The 19,444-nt window shown below is 39.7% G+C and overlaps 1 protein-coding gene across 1 annotated transcript in view; it reads left to right on the top strand.

Moving 5' to 3' along the window:
* LOC126175352 (NAD-dependent protein deacetylase sirtuin-2-like) overlaps positions 1 to 18,925 on the top strand; it is a 31,541-nt gene extending 12,616 nt beyond the window's left edge. Inside the window, exons 4-8 of the mRNA XM_049922096.1 lie at positions 2,954 to 3,186; positions 6,870 to 6,993; positions 9,614 to 9,806; positions 18,229 to 18,409; positions 18,640 to 18,925. Coding sequence (XP_049778053.1) covers positions 2,954 to 3,186; positions 6,870 to 6,993; positions 9,614 to 9,806; positions 18,229 to 18,409; positions 18,640 to 18,789 — 881 coding nt within the window. The 3' untranslated portion in view covers positions 18,790 to 18,925. The remainder of the gene's footprint in view (positions 1 to 2,953; positions 3,187 to 6,869; positions 6,994 to 9,613; positions 9,807 to 18,228; positions 18,410 to 18,639) is intronic.
* Positions 18,926 to 19,444: the final 519 nt, after the last annotated feature.

Raw genomic sequence — 19,444 nt, 5'->3', positions numbered from 1 at the left:
CTCTTTGCTGCAGAAAATTCTCCTAACTTTCTTGATGGATTTATTAACTTTGGTAATTATTGTTGCTGTGATGTCATGATCACTAATCCCTGTCACAGAATCGCCAGTGCCTCTGGTTGAGAAATTTGCATGTCTCCGCAATATCTTTTCTTTCGTGAGTGCTAGTTCTGCAAGGTTCGCAGGAGAGCTTCTGTTAAGTTTGGAAGGTAGGAGACGAGGTACTGGCAGAAGTAAAGTTGTGAGGACGGGGCGTGAGTCGTGATTGGGTAGCTCAGTTGGTAGAGCACTTGCCCGCGAAAGGCAAAGGTCCCAAGTTCGAGTCTCGGTCCAGCACACAGTTTTAATCTGCCAGGAAGTTTCAAAATGTACCTGAAATGCACCTCAATCACAATAGTTGTGCTATTTCCTCGCCATCAAACATGACTCCCCTCATTACTCAGTTGTAAATCCTTGTCAAATCAGTAACATGTGCAACAAATCTCTTGGACAATCTTGGCTTGTTCCAACATCAGTGACATCTCTCGGAACTGTGGGAGGAATTTGTCTGTTGCGACAAGTTAGTATTTGGTGTGCGAAGGACTCATTCTGTTTCTAATCCGAATTCATGATATTCTTAAGTTGCATCATGAAACCTACAAGTTCAAAATTTTCATTAAGGTGCCAAAATTAATTTTTTATTATGCAGCTAACTCATGCAAGCTTACTTTACTCTTAAAAATACACCCAGCTATGTGGCCTCATTGTAAATCTTAACCTGTGCACTTGTCATAAACAGCACACTCTATCTCCTTCCCTACAAAAGGCTCCTACAACTTTTGTTCTTTTATGAGAGCTATTTAAAGAAACAGAATGTGTTCTCTAATACCAGTTAGAGAATTTTAATTTTGAAAAGAGTTGGGCATTTGTTCAACTCCTCACCAGTTTTTGTGACTTATTTGTAAAAGGCTACTGATTAGTGATAACACTAGTCATTCCCTCACACCTCTATCTGCCTTCCTGCAGTATCAAATTTCACTTTGCCAATAAAGTTGTAAGTCGCAAGATGATAAGTTACGGCCATGTATGTGATAGTCAAATGGTTTCCAGTGCTAAGACTCACGAAGTAGTTCCTGCGGTATACAAATTCAAGTGTTGTTTAACATTGTCTTACAAGAAAGTGATACCTTCACTCAAATGTTTGGGTCTTTCTTTTTTCTGGTGACATGGTGGAGATCAGTATGAAGTGCTTTGTAGTGTGTTGTTGAGAGGGCAACTTCTCCTTTTATCATTGAACACTAATGGATTCTCTGAATCAGAGACCACCAGGAGTGCCACATATCTTATGGTAGAGATATTTCTGAACATGTTTCCATGGCCAGCCGAAGTGGCCGAGCGGTTCTAGGCGCTTCAGTCTGGAACCGCTACGGTCGCAGGTTCGAATCCTGCCCCGGGCATGGATGTGTGTGATGTCCTTTGGTTAGTTAGGTTTAAGTAGTTCTAAGTTCTAGGGGACTGATGACCTAAGATAGTCCCGTAGTGCTCAGAGCCATTTGAGCCATGTTTTCATGCATGCTTTATTTTATACTCCATTTTACATAATTTTTTGTGCCATGCTTCATCCACTATCAGAATGTGTCCCCCTCTAATTTACTGTTGATGTTGAGGACTCTGTTGTATTCAGGTATCTGTTATTTTCTTGTCTGAATGAATTTACTTTTAGATTTTTTGGGGGGCGGGGATTGGTTCACAAGTGTGATAAAAGACGTAAACACGCTGCAGTACTGCATTTAAGTTTTGTATGGCATAGTTCATAATTCTCCTACTCAAATTGGCATTAACGCCCAGTTTTATGTACCACGAAAGTAGGGTCAGCAGTTCTCGGATTTACATGGGAACAGTTAACCATACTGAATATATATATACCTTCTGAATTTTAGTGGAGTTATTCATTAATGAAATTAAAGCTTGTTGTGTAAAGATCCTTGTTGTTGTGTTGTAATAGACAAACGAAGAATGGCATTTGTGGTTTCATATTTGTTGTTTTCTAATAGGATTGAAGGGACAAGAAAGAAAAGAAGAAAACTGAAATAGTTGGCATTTTAATTATTAAAAATTCCCATATTCCAATGTGTTTAGAGAAGTGCAGTTATCTCGTCAAAGAAATATTACACAGTCATTTCAGTTGAAATCAGTTTCCGGTACATACATTGTTGTGAAAAATTGGGTACTGGGTCATCATGTTAACCTTGGTGCCAACATTTTGTCCCCTAAATCTTTAGTGTTTCCAGTAGCTTCACTCAATTGTTGAGTTAATGGATTTGATCTTATGGCACTTATGAAGTTCAAGAATTGAATGATTATCTTACCATAGTACTTGCAGAATTTCTTGTTTTGATTGTTTGGTGTTCAAAAGTGCTTAACTCTACCTATAACTTGGACACCTTACAAACATGCATCTTAGTTCTGTCTTTTCTGTTCCACAACGAGAAATATTCCAGAAATTTGGTGCATTTGATATTAGAGAATTAAAAATATTCTTATTGTGGTGCATTTTTCCAAAACTGCTGGTACACGTAAATCTGTCAATATTTTTATCTCAGTTAAAAAGTATCTTGTTGGCCGCTCCTTTTAAAAGTCATCAGAATATCACTAGTTGTAATTTACTATTAGTATATGTTACAGAAGCCATCAGCAACAGCTGCTTCTGCCTATTAATATATAATTTGATTCATTTCACTAATCCTTCCATGACAAGATTTGCAGAATACATTGTGGATGGATGGACGAATGAATGAATGAACATCACTCTGAAACACAATGTGTATGTTTGAATTCCACTATTACACATTTTCTTATTATCAATAACTTCCATTTTCATTTTTTTGTATCACAAAAATCTAAGTGTTTTTGCTGTAAGTCTTATGTGCAACATAAATGATTGTTCATTAGTTGTGATGTCTTTCCTGTTTTGCAGCTGCTGGAATTCCTGATTTTCGATCACCAGGATCAGGTCTTTACCACAATCTTGAGAAATACAACTTGCCCGATCCACAGGCAATATTTGAAATAGGCTTTTTTAGAGAGAATCCAAAACCTTTTTTCACGCTGGCAAAGGAGCTATATCCTGGTTCTTTCAAGCCAACTGTGTGCCACTACTTCATTCGGCTCTTGCAGGAAAAAGGGCTACTGCTAAGACACTATACTCAGGTCAGAATTGTGTATTGTATTTCAAGGGTTCTTGAATTATTCCAGATATAATTTACAGTGGTTAATGAATCATCATAACAAAACTTATTGCTTTCATGGTATAATTAATTGACTACACTGTCTCCCAGAATATAGGGCCAGAGAAAGAAAGACACAATTAAAAAAACCTGCAGCATGAAGCGATCAACATTGTGTCACATTACACAGGAACCAAATGTGAAACAGACACATCATCTTTCATTTGAAATAAGTCTGAATGTAAAACTGAAGTAGATCTTAGACCTCCATAAATCAGGAATATAATGCTAGACAATAGTATGATCAGTGGTAATTAAGTTAATAAATAGAGCACTTACAAAGAGAATAATTAGCAGATATGTGATGTACATTAGGAGTATTTGGTCACTTTCTCAATTATATCTCTAGATATTTTCTGCCATTGTGTTGCTTTTAGGTTCTCTACTTCTTTTCTCTCTTCATGCCCTTCTTTGCATTTTTCTCTATCCAACTTTATTACTTATATTTTTTACTCTTTACTTGTTAGTTACTTTCTTTCTTTGCTTCATTAGAATATGCAGCTCACTCTGTTTCAAGGTCCAAACATAGTATAGTTAGGATCTCAATCTACGTGTATTGAATTTACATATTTGAACACTGATAACCATCTTGTAATGTGTTCTCTAGTCCAAACCAAATTGTCGTATCGCCCTAGTTGCCATCCAAGTGATTGTTGGAGTTCAACCCAACTAGCAAGCATTGATGTTACTAAGATTGTGCTACAGTGTAACCTAATTCTCAAGTTACCTCATTATCTATATTATAATGTAACTAACAAAATTATTTAATTGGATAGATAAAAAATCTACTCACCAAGCAGCGGAAGAACACACACACAAAAGACTGTTGTGACTGGCAAGCTTTTCGTTGAACACATTGAGGATAAGTTTGGAGAAGTGACAGCACAGTCCAAAATGCGAAACAATGCAGTCTTGATTCAGACAGCATTCCCAGCCAAATCCGAGCATTACTCGCCTGTCACAAGCTGGGTGATATTCCTATTTCTACCACTCGTAAAAGCCTCAACACGGTCCAGGGGATCATTTTTCATTGCGATCTCCTCTTGCAGTTTGACGATGAGCTCCGCACCAGTTTAGAACAATGGGGTGTTCATTTCATCTGGTGCATTTACAGGGGACCCAAAGACAACAGGGTTGCTACCGGTGCCTTCATCTTGGCCTTTGAGGGTAATTCATTGCCTGAAAAGGTAAAGGTGATGGTTTACTGCTGTGACATTAAACCGTAAGTCCCTCCGTATGCGGTGCTTTAAGTGCTGGAAATTCAGACAATGTCTCCCCACTGCACTTCCAACGCCACATGTGACTGCGAATGTCCAATACATCCAGATACTCCCTGTGTGCCTCCTCTCTCTTGTATCAACTGCGGAGAGCAGCATTCCTCCTGCTCGCCAGACGGCACAATACTCCAAAAAGAGCAGAAAATCATGGCGTACAAGACCCTCCTGCTCGCCAGACGGCACAATACTCCAAAAAGAGCAGAAAATCATGGCGTACAAGACCCTGGACCGGCTGACTTACCAAGAAGGTAAATATAAATTTGAACGATTACACCCCGTTGGGTTGATGTCCACATATGCTGCAGCTACATTACCATTGCCACCACAAGTACTAGTTGTACCACACTCTGTGCTACGAACAGTGAGCCCTCTGGGCCTCCAGAAGACTTCCGCCCCCTTGGTGGTGGGGGGAAAATCTCCTTTCACTGCTCTCAAAGTACGTACTTTGGAAGCAAGCCCCCCCCCCCCCCCCCCCCCCCAATGCAGGGGACAACAGTCCCCTCCTCCCAGCCAGAGAAGCAACAGCCTCCTCCGGCTCCTTTCCTGCGGAAGGGGTCCCTTGGGATGCTCTCTCCCAAGGTCTCCACTGATGCCACAGTGGACATTCTCCAGTGGCTAAAGGAGCCAAAAGCTGTTGGACAAAGAGCTTCACGGTCTTCCTCCATGCCTGAAGCTACTTTGGATAAGTCGTCCCAGCAAGCCACTAAAGAGAAGTGAGAGGGCATGCAAACAAGGAAGTCTGCTAAGAAAAAGGACCCTCCGGTGGCCCCAACACCACCACTCCCTACCAATTCTGCACCTGTGGATGAGGTGGCGGTCTCAGCATCCCCTGAGGACCTGGATCTCACTGATGCCTCATACACAATAGGAATAGATACAAATACTCAATCAGTGACAGCAGGTAACCTGCCTCCTTGTGCATACTTCATGCCTTCCCAGCCTCATGATAAAGTCATCCTCCAGTGGAATTGCTGTGGTTTTTCCACCACCTGGCTGAGCTACAGCTACTGTTAAGCTTTACATCTGCTTTCTGCATTGCCCTCCAGGAAACCTGGTTCCCGTCCCTCCAGGAAACCTGGTTCCCGCCAATGCGGACCCCTGCCCTTCATGGCTATAGGGGATATTACAAGAACCGTAGCGACTATAATAGCATGTCAGGTGGAGTTTGCGTCTATGTTCTGAACTCGGTATGTAGTGAACATGTGGCCTTTCAAACCCTTCTTGAAGCTGTGGCTGTCAGGATAAGGACGACACAGGAAATAACTGTCTGCAATGGATATCTTCCTCCAGATGGTGCAGTACCCCTGGACACGTTGGCTGCACTGATTCATCAACTCCCTAAACCTTTCCTAATGTTGGGAGATTTTAACACCCATAATCCCTTGTGGGGTGGCACTGTGCTTACTGGCTGGAAACAAATGGACTAGCACACAAGGTAGAAAACAGATAACAGTTTAAAGAAGATTGATGACGACAAAGACTGACAAGAGGATTACATAAGAAGGAATGGTGGCCACAGGGACTAACAATCAGTCTTTCCTTCTCATCCCGTCCAAAAAATCTCACCTGACCCAGGAATCTGGATGATCTTTCCGAACTCTACCGCTTTTCCTAAATCTGTCCAGTTGCTTTCCCTTCACCTCTCTTCCTTCCCCTTCAACTCTTCTGTCGGAAGAAGGAGACACTGGCTCCTAAAGCTTTCATATGTAAAACCATTTTTTTAAATGTATGTGTTCGCCTGCTGCCAGTTTGTAAGTTTTTTATCGATCCCATTACATTATATTGCCAAAAATTGATTATTTTTGTCATTATAAGTATGATGATTTTAAATGTGGTGTACAGCATTCTGAGGGCACTGCACACACATATTAATGTACTTTGTGTAATTTCGTTTTTTGGAAATGCCTTTTTGCTTCACAAAACATTGTATGCACTGTGTTGCTGTGTTTCCTAAATCTGTCAGAGTTCATTTGTTCCCGAGAGAGTTTGACACCGAATTTGAATTTTGCTACTTTTTCTCTCTCTTTCGGTCTCTGTGTGTGAGTGCAAGCTCAGATTAATGATAGAGATTGGCAGTGTCCTTTCCAAAGGAACCATCCCAGCATTTACCTTACGTATTGTAAAGAAACAATCGAAAATTTAACTGCAGATAGTTTGAAAGGGATCTGAACTGTTGTCATACCAAAGGTGGACAGTCTTGTGCTGTTAGCTTAAATAGTGTACCAGTATTTATTATCTGCTTTTTTTATGATTATTTTTCCCATTGTCTAAGACTGTTTTGGAAAGTGTTGCAGTCGTTACTCATTTGCTGATTCACAATTTTTTACAGAATATTGACACATTAGAAAGAGTAGCTGGAATTCCTGGAGAGAAGATTGTAGAAGCCCATGGAACATTTCACACATCTCATTGCATAGACTGTCACTCAGGTTACTCAATGGAATGGATTAAAGGTATGTTCCAGGCTCGGTCTACAACTGTAAGGTGATGAAATATGTTGTCCATTTATGATCAAAGCACTAGGCTCATTTTCTGGCAAATCATCTGAAAATAAGGAGAATTCCACAAAACAGAATGTTACGCATCGGGCTGAAGCAGAGGAAAATTGAGTAAAACTGGTTGACAATGCAGAAAATTCTCTCTCTTTGCATTTACTAGGCTGTTTTGAAGCCTATCACACCAAAACACCATTCTGAATCCACATAGATGGCATGTGCAGAATTTCTGTTCATAATACTTAAAATCTGTTCTTTTTTAATTTATAAGAAGGAAAGTTGCTACTGAACATATATCAGAGATACTGAGTTGCAGATAGGTACAACAAAAGACTCTCACAATTATAGCTTTTGGCCATTAAGGCCTTAGTCAAAAGTAGACAGACATATGCACACACTCACACAAATGCAACTCACACACATGACTGCTATAATTGTGAGATTCTTTTTAATGTGCCTATCTGCGACTCAGCATCTCTGCTATATGGTAAGTAGCAACTTTCCTTCTCATAATATTGTTACGTTCCATCCTGGATTTTCCATTGTTTGATTTTTTAAATTGTATGTCTGCAGTTTTTACCAATTGAGCATCCATTTAAATCCAACTCGTAGGGTACCTGTGCAACAGTTAAACCTGACATGAACAGTCTGAAAGACTTTTGTGCCAGATTGTAGTGCTATGATGTAAAGAACATAGGAGATCCCTCCTAAAAATTATGTCTTTGCTGTATATATTTCTTGGGTTTCCTGGAAGTTTGCAGCTCCTAATTTAATTTACAATATGGCTGCAGCATTTTACAAGATTCCCTTGAATAATCTCATTTTTTCAACAATTTGGTACTCCATATTTTCTTATTTCAATTGTATGGTGATGTACAAGTATCACATTTCACCTGATAAATAACAAATACCTTCACTGAGTAGTAATTCTCTTTGTATAAGGAAAAAAATCGACCATGCAGCTACATGACTTCCTTTGTGTGTGTGTGTGTGTGTGTGTGTGTGTGTGTGTGTGTGTGTGTGTGTGTGTGTGTGTTTTTCTACATTAAGTTGATTATCTATTATACTGCCTGATTAAGTCACCTTTGCACTTGTTCGTAACATCATGTTTTAAACGGTACCCTCATTTTTAGCATTACACTTCATTTGTATGTAAGTATAGTTTTTTTTACACTATAACATAGTACATAAAGTACGGTCAGCAAGTCATCAACACAACTTCATATACACACATGGAAATACACTTACACATCCACCACTAGGGCCCAGTCTTTTGTCTGCACCGTATTATCCCCGATAAAATTAAATGTAATCTTTGACCAAGGAATTTAGGTGGTGGTCCCTGCTTGTAATTGATGATGATTGCCCATGGGACATTGCCCTGATGTGGTGTATGTTCTCCACTTTTCCCAAATGAATTGTGTAACTTGTGTAAATAGATATTAACCTCTGTCACTTTTTATATCTTTTAACTTTCTCACATCTGAATGCAATAACTGACACCTTTCTTTTGCCTCGTTGAAAACAGCTACGGAAAACAGCTACGATGCCCCAAAATTGGATGCAAAATAAACACATTCAGTAGCTACCCAGTGGTTATTTTTCCCTTAAGCACTGAAGGTAACTTCTGTGAGCCCTGTCGATTACAAAAGATGTAGAGCAACACAAATAGCCGATTACATTTCTAAAAATATCTCTCAGGTTCCCGTAGTTATTTTAGTTAACCCTTCAAGTGGGTGTGCCATTTTTTATAACATGATCAGGCATCCGGCATGCTTTGTGCACGTGTCAAGAGTTATGTTACGTGTCAAGAGTTATGTTACCAAGGTAAACATGTATGAACAATACCACAGTTTCAGCTTATTATAATTCAACAACGATAAAATATACTTACATTATATGAGCCAGATTACTGTTTAGTTGAACAATAATAAACAAAAGTTTCATTTTATCGCTTTGTTGCCATATACAAGTGTTTCCCCACAGTAATGACCCACTCAAAACATTAAACAATGCAGTTGCTTTAGATCCAAGTCAGCTGTTTATTCAGTTGCTAATTATCTTGCAGACAACTGACTAATCTTGAGATTGTGCTGAAAGCTCAGAATCTGGGTTGTTTTCTTGCATTGATCGTAAATTTTTTCTTACCTAACTCGCTGTTTATTTTATATTATTGCTACTCTCTTTTGGACGTATGACTATACAAGTTATCGCAGTGTTAGCTCAAGCAGTAATGAAGGAATAGACACAGGCTTACAACTGTAAAACAACAATGGAATGGTACAGGTCAAGGTTATTTGTTGTGTGGCACTTTTTGAATAAAGGCACACCCACTTGAGGGCTGTGCCTCTCTTTGCCTGTTTATATGCAACTTTTTCCCTTGTCCTATAATGATAATTCCCAACTCTCATGTGCTATTACTTTCTAACCCTCTGTGAAAGGAGTCTTTAATTCAAGTTTTGTTTTTACATCTTCATGGGTCACTGATTAAGTGCTGTTGGTGAGTACAACTGTGTGTTTTGAGATTTGGAACACTTCTTTACTATCTTGTTGATGCTATGTTTTTCTCCTTATTTAGAGAAAATATTTGCTGATTCCGTCCCAACATGTGAAGATTGTAACGGCATTGTCAAACCAGATATAGTCTTTTTTGGAGAAAATTTGCCGACAAGATTTTTTACTTTGATGCAGAAAGATTTTCCAAAATGTGACCTTCTCATCATAATGGGATCATCCCTTGCTGTACAGCCATTTGCTTCTCTTATTGATAGGTAAGTGACTTGACTAAATAGTGTTTTTATTTAACAAAAATCATATACCATAACTTGTCGATCCCTAACAAAATTATTTGAGTATGCAGCTCTGAATGAAAGGCTTTAATGAAACCGAATTTTATTGATTGAGACAATCTAAATGTAGTGGCTTTGTGTTTGCCTGCATGTGAGAGGTACTAAATAGAAGGGAAGATTCAAGGAATTAGAATAGAAGCTCTGTATGCTACCCAAGTCCAAGGAGAAATTCTTTGCAGCCTATTGGAATCAACATTGGCAGATTCACTAAGGAGGAAATTATACCTATGCACCAAAGAGTTTTTTTGACTGAGATTACCAAATTTCATGTGAGTAACTGTGCTAGCACTTGTCTTAGAAAAGCCGAATTATGTTCACATTTATCCTCTTAAAGTGTTATTCCTCCCTTTATTATGAAAAGGATAGATTGCAAATCACCATACAGCGGAGATGTTGAGTCACAGATTGGTACAACAAAAAGACTTAACAAGTAAACTTTTAGCCAAAAGGCCTTTTTCTCTATTAGACGAAACACACACACACACACACACACACACACACACACACACACACACACACACACACACACACACACACAAAAAACTGCTCGGACTGGCTGCCGAGGCCAGCCAAAGACAGTAGTCGTGTGTGTGTGTGTGTGTGTGTGTGTGGGTGTGGTGCTCAGGTGCAGGTGAGTTTGGCATGATGGTCTGCGAGAGTGGCTTCTCAGATCACCCCATTTAACACTAATGACCTTTTTTTGTTTATTTGAGATTTTATGAAAGATAGCTCTTACCAGGCACTTGTCAACATCTATGAAGAGTTGATCACAAGAATTTTAGAGGCCGTGACTGTAATTTGTAGCATGCCAGGAATTTTCAAGAAAGGGCGCCAATTATTTTTTCAAAGTTGGAGGCAGGCATTTGAAGCACTTCCTGCAAAATATGTGACTTAAAGGAAAAAGAATATTTAAAATTTGATTCCACCATTGTCTTAGTTCACACCGACTGATGTACTGTGCATGTTAAGAGAAAAAAAATTCATTCATGCTGCCTGTACATTAGCAAAAATTAAAACACATGGCCCTTAGAGTTCATTATAAACAATCTTACACCTTGAAGTACCAGATGTGGACCATCTTACAGCAATGAAGCTCATTAATTTAATAAATTAATGGTCTTATAGTACTTTTAGTATTGTTGATTTGATAGTTAAGTTTCAGAAAAATTTCATCTAACATAACCAGCAACAGATAGGAATTTTTAAGTTTGCCTTGCTTTGAATGTTCAGGTAGTTAAATTAATAACTCCACTCTTTAGGGTACCAGGTATTCACGGGGAGATGTTTGTGTAAATGCACATGGTTCTGCATGCACATTGCCAGTTGGCTGTTGTTTAATGGCTGTAGCTCCACAACGATGCATTTTCAACCTGTTGTCACATGGAAAATTTTGCAGGATTCTATTTTATCCGCCCTGCTCTGACCTTATCAGATATTTTTCCACTCTGTATACATCAAGCTCTGGAAATCAGAGAATATCAGGGAATTTCAAACATATCAGAGAAATTTGAAAAAAAAAAAAAAACACTGGAAAAATCTCGTTTTTGTCTCAGTAGCATGAAATTGTTCATTTACTGAGATGTCATGCTTTGTCGCTGGCTGGGCGCAGCTGAGTACGTGTGCCGCTTCCCTACTTCGTCATTTTTACTGCTTCTCCCCTTCCCACTCCTCCTCTCAGCTTGCAGTCAGTGCTGCCACCACTACTTGCTGCTAGCCTAGCAGTTGACGATGAGAGGCTGGAAGGCATGTGGAGTGACTTATTTGGATCTAATTCTCAGAGATTGTTGACACAGCAGTGGAAGACGATGGCCACGTGTGCATGAGTTGTGTCTGTGTGATTGTGTGTGCGCTCTCTTGTTCTGACAAAGGCTGTGGCCAAAAATTTTGTTGTGAGAGTGTGATTGTCTTTTCTGTGTGCCTGTCTGCAGCTCAGCGATCATCTTTATGGTGAGTTGCTTCCTATCCTCATTAGTATTGATTCACAAAGCATTTGTGCAAGTTATCTGTTGTGTGGATGATCACTGTGGTCTCATTTCATCAACATGGTGTCTGTGACACAGAGGTTCCCACTAATATGCGGGCTCTGCCTGTCGGATCTAGTCTGACCGATCTGCCCATGGACCAGGTCTGTCTGTGTGTGCCGTAATGTGGCAGATTTCCAGGGTTTATCCATGGACCCAGAACTGTGGCACTCCTCAGCAGGCCAGAGGCCACGGGTGATGGATTTCAGGAATTGCAACTGTCTCACCACAAGTACATTGTACAGTGCAGTGTTTTATAGACATTTTATTTGTTCTAGTACATTTTGGCACTTGGAAAGTAGTTTATACCTTATAATGTATGGACGATAAGAAGAAGAAGATGGTGGCATTGCTGGCAGTTTGTATACTACGTACTAATGTATTTCTTGAAGGAAAAATCACACAATACCTGTAGAATAATAGACCTAACACATTGGGTAATAACTGACAATAACGAACATAGTAGAAGCAACATTTTACTGGTGGTCACCTGTAGTGTCGGTTTGCACAACTCTTCCCCGTCTTATATGTTTCTTTAAAGAGGCTCACTTTTTTCTGTTATTTCTGAAAGCAGTGAAGATATTTAAGCCTGTTTTGCGACTCCAACAAATCTCATTTTTTGTCATCACATGTGGTTCGCTTTATTGAAATAAAATAACATCCGTGGTCTTAATGAAACATAAATACCAGTTGGCTTGCTTTCTCCTTCCAAAAACAGTTCATTACAAAAGATTTTACTGTTAATACTTAACATTTTTGCTCAGACATTTAGAAATATGTAAGTCCTTACATTTTTTTGTCAACTTACGTCTTTACTTGCCCTTGAGATCTCAAAATTTGTCAGGGAAAAATGCTAAAACTTGTCTGGAAATATCAGGGCATTTCACTTGGGGAAACTTGTGGCAACCCTGAGAACAATACGGATGGTACCTATAATTAAGTGTGCTGAATACTGGTCAATGATTGACGATATGAATGTTTATTTATTTAAATATATGGTGATTTTATACACTATACAGTTGATATAAGGCAAATGATTTTATACAATATACATATGACATAAGACAAGATTAAACCTTAAAGTCCGTGTTTTTCAACCAATTAATTAAGCTGGGTGTGAGAGTGAACAAGTCATCGAGAATTCCAGGGTATGAATGAAATGGACAGCATTGGACTAAATGTTTAATTGTCTGCTCTTCTTTATTACATTCACACATTGGTGAACTGTTCCAGCCCCATTTGTACCTGAAGTAGCTACAAAAACCATGTCCAGTCCTTAACCTGTTGAGGCGGCACCAAAGTTTCCTCGGTAGGTCAAAACCTTTTGGGTTCTTTGTGGGATCAAGGTGATGGGCTCTTGTTCCCAATATTTCTGTTGACCATTCATGCTTCCAGCTTTCATTTAGATCAAAACCATTCGCGATGAGTTGTCCTGCAGTAACACTTGCTGGTCTTCTTGATCACAATTGTTGCTGTGGCGGATGACAGAATTTTTGGTGCAGTGGTAGAGAAGGTGATGCTGAGGGTTTCTTTGCCTCCCTCAGTAGAGCTCGTTTCCACCTTAAGTGAGGTGGAGGGATGTGACTCAGTACAGGTAACCAGTGGCATGGGGTTGATTTGATGGAACCAGTAATGCAGCGCATTGTGTTGTTAAGTTTTGTGTGTACTTTCTTCACATGTACACTTTCCAACCAGACAGGTGCACAGTACTCGACAGCAGAGTACACAATACTGATGCCAGTTAAACGCAGACAGTCAGCAGAGGTTCCCCAGGTGGTACCACTGAGCTTATGTAGTATGTTGTTCCTTGCAGCAACTTTATGAGAGAACTTGGTGATGTGCTCTTTGTAGCTCAGGGTTCTATCTAGAGTGATTCCGAGATATTTTGGGAAAGGATTGTACCTCAACATGTGTCCATTGAGCAGAACTCTTGGTTTGTAGTTCACAGCATGATTCGTTAGATGGAAACTAGAGACTTCAGTTTTTGATGTGGTTGGGATCAATCTCCAGGTCTTAAAGAAAGTTGACATCTTCGTCAGATCCTTCGTAAGAATTCATTCACCATCTTCGAAATTACTGCTCTGTGCTACCAATGCGATGTCATCAGCATAGATGAATTTAGTTGATATTGTGGTTGGTAAATCATTAATGTGTAAATTGAATAGTAATGGGGCTAAAACAGATCCCTGTGGTAGGCCATTATTTAGTTTCCGTTTGTGGCTTTTAGGGCTGCCTAGAAACACTTCAAATTGCCTTTCACTAAGCATGCTGGATGTTAGATCCACAATTTCTCGACTTGGTAAAACTTGCAGTAGCTTGTAGATCAGTCCCTGTCGCCAGACAGTGTCATACACGGCTGTCAGGTTGATGAAGAAGGCTGTTAATTTCAGATGGCGTTAAAAACCTGCTTCAATATGGGCAGTTAGGGCAAGATCTTGGCAGGGAGGCAGGAAGCAGAAATCATGTTAAAAAAGTTGTGTAGTGATCATTATAATCACATGAATAATTATTACAGTAACTTTTGGTTAGCCAAAGTAGTTTCAAATCTGAAAACATATCACACGAGAATGTCTAAATAAGTTACATCCAAAAAGTGAGAAAAGTAAATACTTTTTCTCAGAATTCCCAAGATGTGTTGATTGGAAAATAGAAGATTTAATGAGATGTTTCTTAAATTTCCCTGTAATATTTTAAATACAATTGTAGAGGTACCAGCTGCACACCAGCAGAGACTCTCAAAATGATTGCCAGTTGTAAAATATAATCTGTCTGTGTAGGGCAGGACCAGATGGTTATCATTTTATTTGTTTAAATGGGTGACCATCTGCTGGGGAAAAAAAACTATTCTTCCATGTAACTGACATGGCACTTCTTAGTTTGCATCACTTATATAACTAATAATTGGAGCAAAATGGGACTAGGATACAGAAAAGAATGATACGAGACTAATTCTGCCATGGAGCATCCAAGAGGCGCGTGAAGGAGACCTCATAAAAAAATAAAAAAGTCATTTTGTACAAAAGTGGAAGCAACTGATGGGGGAAAAAAACCAGTCATGAGGAAGAACAGATTTTCAAAGTGTGAAGGACTGGGCAGCATCCTGACACAACATGTGAATGCAGAAATGATCAAAACATTGCTTGATTCTGTTTGAGCTACTGTTCAGCTACCAGTACACATGATCAGCAAACAGTTTTTACTCTAATGGAAATTCTTAATATTTCTGAAGAGTAGTCAATGCTTTTGTTGGATTTTTTTCTGTCATATTTAATAAATGTTTCCTGAGTGTAGTGTTAATTCCTTGGTAAAGTTGCAGATTTGTTTCTTGTTTGAATTGGATTTTCTTTACTGTGGCTATAAAGGCAGTGAATAAAGAGGTGACGTTGAAATTGTGTGAAATACTGCATTTAAAGCTTGCCTCACATAGTAAGTACGCTTCATCACACAATCTAAGTGTGGCTGATGCTTACCCATATTTTTGTTGCACCCGTTCTTGTGGAGAAATTGATTATCTGCCAATATGCAGAACATTTTGTCTGAGAATGACTTTTGTGACTTTTGCCCCCCCCCCCCCCCCCTTCCCCGCACACACATACAAGGATGCTGTCATCTCCAGATCCTAAGGCATGACTGTGGTGAGCAACTATCTCAGCTGGGATGAATAATAAAGGCACAGTAATTATTTGGTGGTTGGAAGTATCAAGATGGCAAAGGCTGTGCAGCAGTCACTGAAGTCAAGTATACTATACTGCACAGCACACTTGTGCAATTGGATAGTCTAGCTGTCGCATGACCAAAGTTTGGCAGTGACCATTCATGTGGACAACAGCTTGTTAATTGTCTTGCCCACATACAATACCAAATAGTGGTTGCAGCTAAGTTGGTATGACCTAGGGCTGCTTTTGCACATGACCTGCCTTTGTTGCGGTGGGAGATGCCTGTGACAGTATTGGAGTAGATGGTAGTTGGAAGATTATGGGACAGTTTTTTGCACCTTGTTCTGTTGAAGAGATATAAGGCAAGAGGTTGGGAGCAGGCATGGATTATGCATGGTCAAGAATAGATTGGATGAGTGGCAGAGTATGACCGTGGGAGAGGTGGGGAAAATATTTATCATTTCAGTGCAAGATGAGAGGTAGTCAAAACCCTGTGTGAATGAGATTCAGTTTCTCCAGTCCTGGAGCTTACTGAGTCACGAGAGGAGTTCTCCTTTGTGACTGAGCAGTGGTTATGTGGGGAATGGTAAATGACCGGGAAGATGAGGCATAGGACATCTGTTTCTGGACTAAGTGGATAGGGTAATTTTGGTCTGTGAGGCTCTCAACAAGATCCCCAACATAACCACTATGTGATCAAAAGTATCGGACACCCCCAAAAACATACATTTTTCATATTAGGTGTGTTGTGCTGCCACCTACTGCCAGGTACTCCATATCGGCAACCTCAATAGTTATTAGACATCATGCAAGAGCAGAATGGGGCACTCCGCGGAACTCACGGACTTCGAACGTGGTCAGGTGCTTGGGTGTCACTTGTGTCAGACATCTGTACATAAGATTTTCACACTCCTAAACATCCCTAGGTCCACTGTTTCCGATGTGATAGTGAAGTGGAAACACGAAGGGACACGTACAGCACAAAAGTGTACAGGCCGACCTCGTCTATTGATTGACAGAGACCACCGACAGTTGAAGAGCGTCATAATGTGTAATAGGCAGACATCTATCCTGACCATCATGCAGGAATTCCAAACTGCATCAGGATCCACAGAGAGTATTATGACAATTAGGCGGGAGGTGAGAAAACTTGGATTTCATGGTTGAGCGGCTGCTCATAAGCCACACATCGCACCAGTAAATGCCAAACGACGCCTCACTTGGTGTATGGAGCGTAAACATTGGACTATTGAATAGTAAAAAAAACGTTGTGTGAAATGACGGATCACGGTACACAATGTGGCGGTCCAATAGCAGGGTGTGGGTATGGTGAATGCCTGGTGAATGTCATTTGCCAGCGTATGTGGTGCCAACAGTAAAATTCAGAGGCGGTGGTGTAATGGTGTGATCGTGTTTTTCATGTATGTGGCTTGCATCCCTTGTGCATGGCATTATCACAGTGCAGACCTACATTGATGTTTTAAGCATGTTCTTGCTTCTCACTGTTGAAGAGCAATTTGGGGATACCAATTGCATCTTTCAACACGATCGAGCATCCATTCATAATGCACAGCCTGTGGTGGACTGGTTACACGACAGTAACATCCCTGTAATGGACTGGTCTGCACAGAGTCCTGACCTGAATCCTATAAAACACCTTTGGGATGTTTTGGAACGCAGACTTTGTGCCGGGCCTCACTGACTGACATCGATACCTCTCCTCAGTGCAGCACTCCATGAAGAATGGGCTGCCATTCCTCAAGAAACCTTCCAGCACCTGATTGAACATATGCCTGTGAGAGTGGAAGCTGTCATCAAGACTAAGGGTGGACCAAAACCATATTTAATTCCAGCATTACCGATAGAGAGCATCCCGATCTTGTAAGTCATTTGCAGCCAAGTGTCCAGATACTTTTGATCACGTAATGTATGTAGAGATACTGCTTGTCACTAAAGATGCAAGCAATGGCCACAGGTGGATAGGCTGTATGAAAGGGATTTCTTGGTGTGGAACTGGTGGCTTCTGTCAAAATGGAAGTATTTTGTTGGTGTTTGCAAGGATTGATGTGGACGGAACTACTGATGGGGCCATCCATGAGGTGGAAGTAGACATTGAGGAAAGTGGCTTATTGGTCTCAGGATGACCAGGTGAAATGTATGAGGGAGAAGGTGTTGAGGCTCTGGAGGAATAGGGCTAGGGTGTTCTTACCCTCATTCCTTTGATCAAGATTTCATTAAAGAATCTGAACCCAGTGAGGGTTTAGGATTGTGGGTGAGTAGATGGGCCTATGAATAGGTTGGCATGGGATGGTGACGTGGGTTCCCACAGCTGAACCACAGATTTGTTTATATGTGATGCCATCAAAGATGAACTAATTGTGATTGAGGATATAGTTGGTCATGGTGGCCAGGATGGAGATTGTAGGTTTGGAGTCAGTTGTTGCGCTTAGGGAAAAGTAGTGGCATTTCTTACCACATTAAAGGTTGGGCCACCAGTGGAAGCAACCCTGTGGTCTACCAACTTAGCTGCGAACACTGTGTTGCATTCTGTGTGGGCGAGACCATAGCAAGCTGTCTGTACTGCACACCCCAACCAAGATAGCTGATCATCACAGTCAGGCCTGAATTTGGTGAAATTATGTATTTAAATCATGTTTTCTGTTACAGAGTTCCAAGCAATTGTCCTAGGTTACTTGTGAACAGAGAAAAGGCTGGTGAACGAAGTTCTCTCATGGTGATGATGGGACTTGGTGGTCTTGATTTCAAATCCGAGTATTCTCGTGATGTTGCTCTACTAGGTGACTGTGATTATGGATGTCAGTTGCTAGCAGACAAGCTGGGATGGGGTGTAAGTCCTACAGTATATTTTTGTCTGATTGTAGGAAGTCAGGTAACTTAAACTTGATATAACTAAAATGTAAATAAAGTAATTACCATCCATAATTTGAAATTACCAAGAGCTGTAATTAGTATTTATTCAGCATGCAGTTACTGAGTTGTCGAAATAATTTATCTTCCATTCTTTACCATCTTACATATGTGTATTATATATATCAAATTCTTTCCTTAATATTTCAGGATGAATTGAGAGAATTAGTTGCCAAAGAACATAAAAGAATAGATGAGGAGAACAGCAAAAATGTCAGTACAGGAACAAATGAGCAAGAAAGGAAAGGTGCTCAGTCAGAGGGGAAACAAAAATCAGAAGTTAAAGAAGAAGCAAAGTAAGAATGAAAATTAATCTGTATGTTAACACTGTTGATCTCTGTACAAACTAAAAATTTTTATATGTTTGTAAGTTTATAATGTGTGAAGCAGTAATACATTCACCAGAATAGAAATTGTGAAATGTGCCTGTGGTAACTACACTTGTTCTCACTAGCAGATTCATATTATTCTTTTAAAGATGCATTTCTTTGGTCGTATCACTGACATAGGTTTTTTGAACCATACTGCAAACAGCTTGATACAAATATAAAATTATGTATACAGAGGTATCACAATATAAATAGTTTGAAAAATTATTTTAAACTATATTGCAATTTCCACGTAAGTTCAAACACTGATAACTAAGAGAGCTTGACATATCAATTATGAACAAAATAGAATATAAAAAAGAGAACTCAGTAGAGTGTTTATGCAATCAAAAATTTTACATACATACATTGTAGTCTCATAGAAAACAAAAAAGGGGTTTGTATATTTGAAGAACTTCATGACATAATAAAACAGGAGCACTTTTGAAAGGGTCACTTTCAGTTTCACAAGATTTTGCAGTAAGCAGTTTTGCTGTGGCTTGAAGAAATTCTAGGAAAACAGCAAGTGATTGACATCATCATCTTTCTTTTGGCAATTGCCGAATACATTATCCTTTATACCTATG

Source organism: Schistocerca cancellata, chromosome 1 (genome assembly GCF_023864275.1).
Source record: "Schistocerca cancellata isolate TAMUIC-IGC-003103 chromosome 1, iqSchCanc2.1, whole genome shotgun sequence".
Classification (NCBI taxonomy): Eukaryota; Metazoa; Arthropoda; class Insecta; order Orthoptera; family Acrididae; genus Schistocerca; species Schistocerca cancellata.
This window is presented reverse-complemented; position numbering and strand designations above follow the sequence as displayed.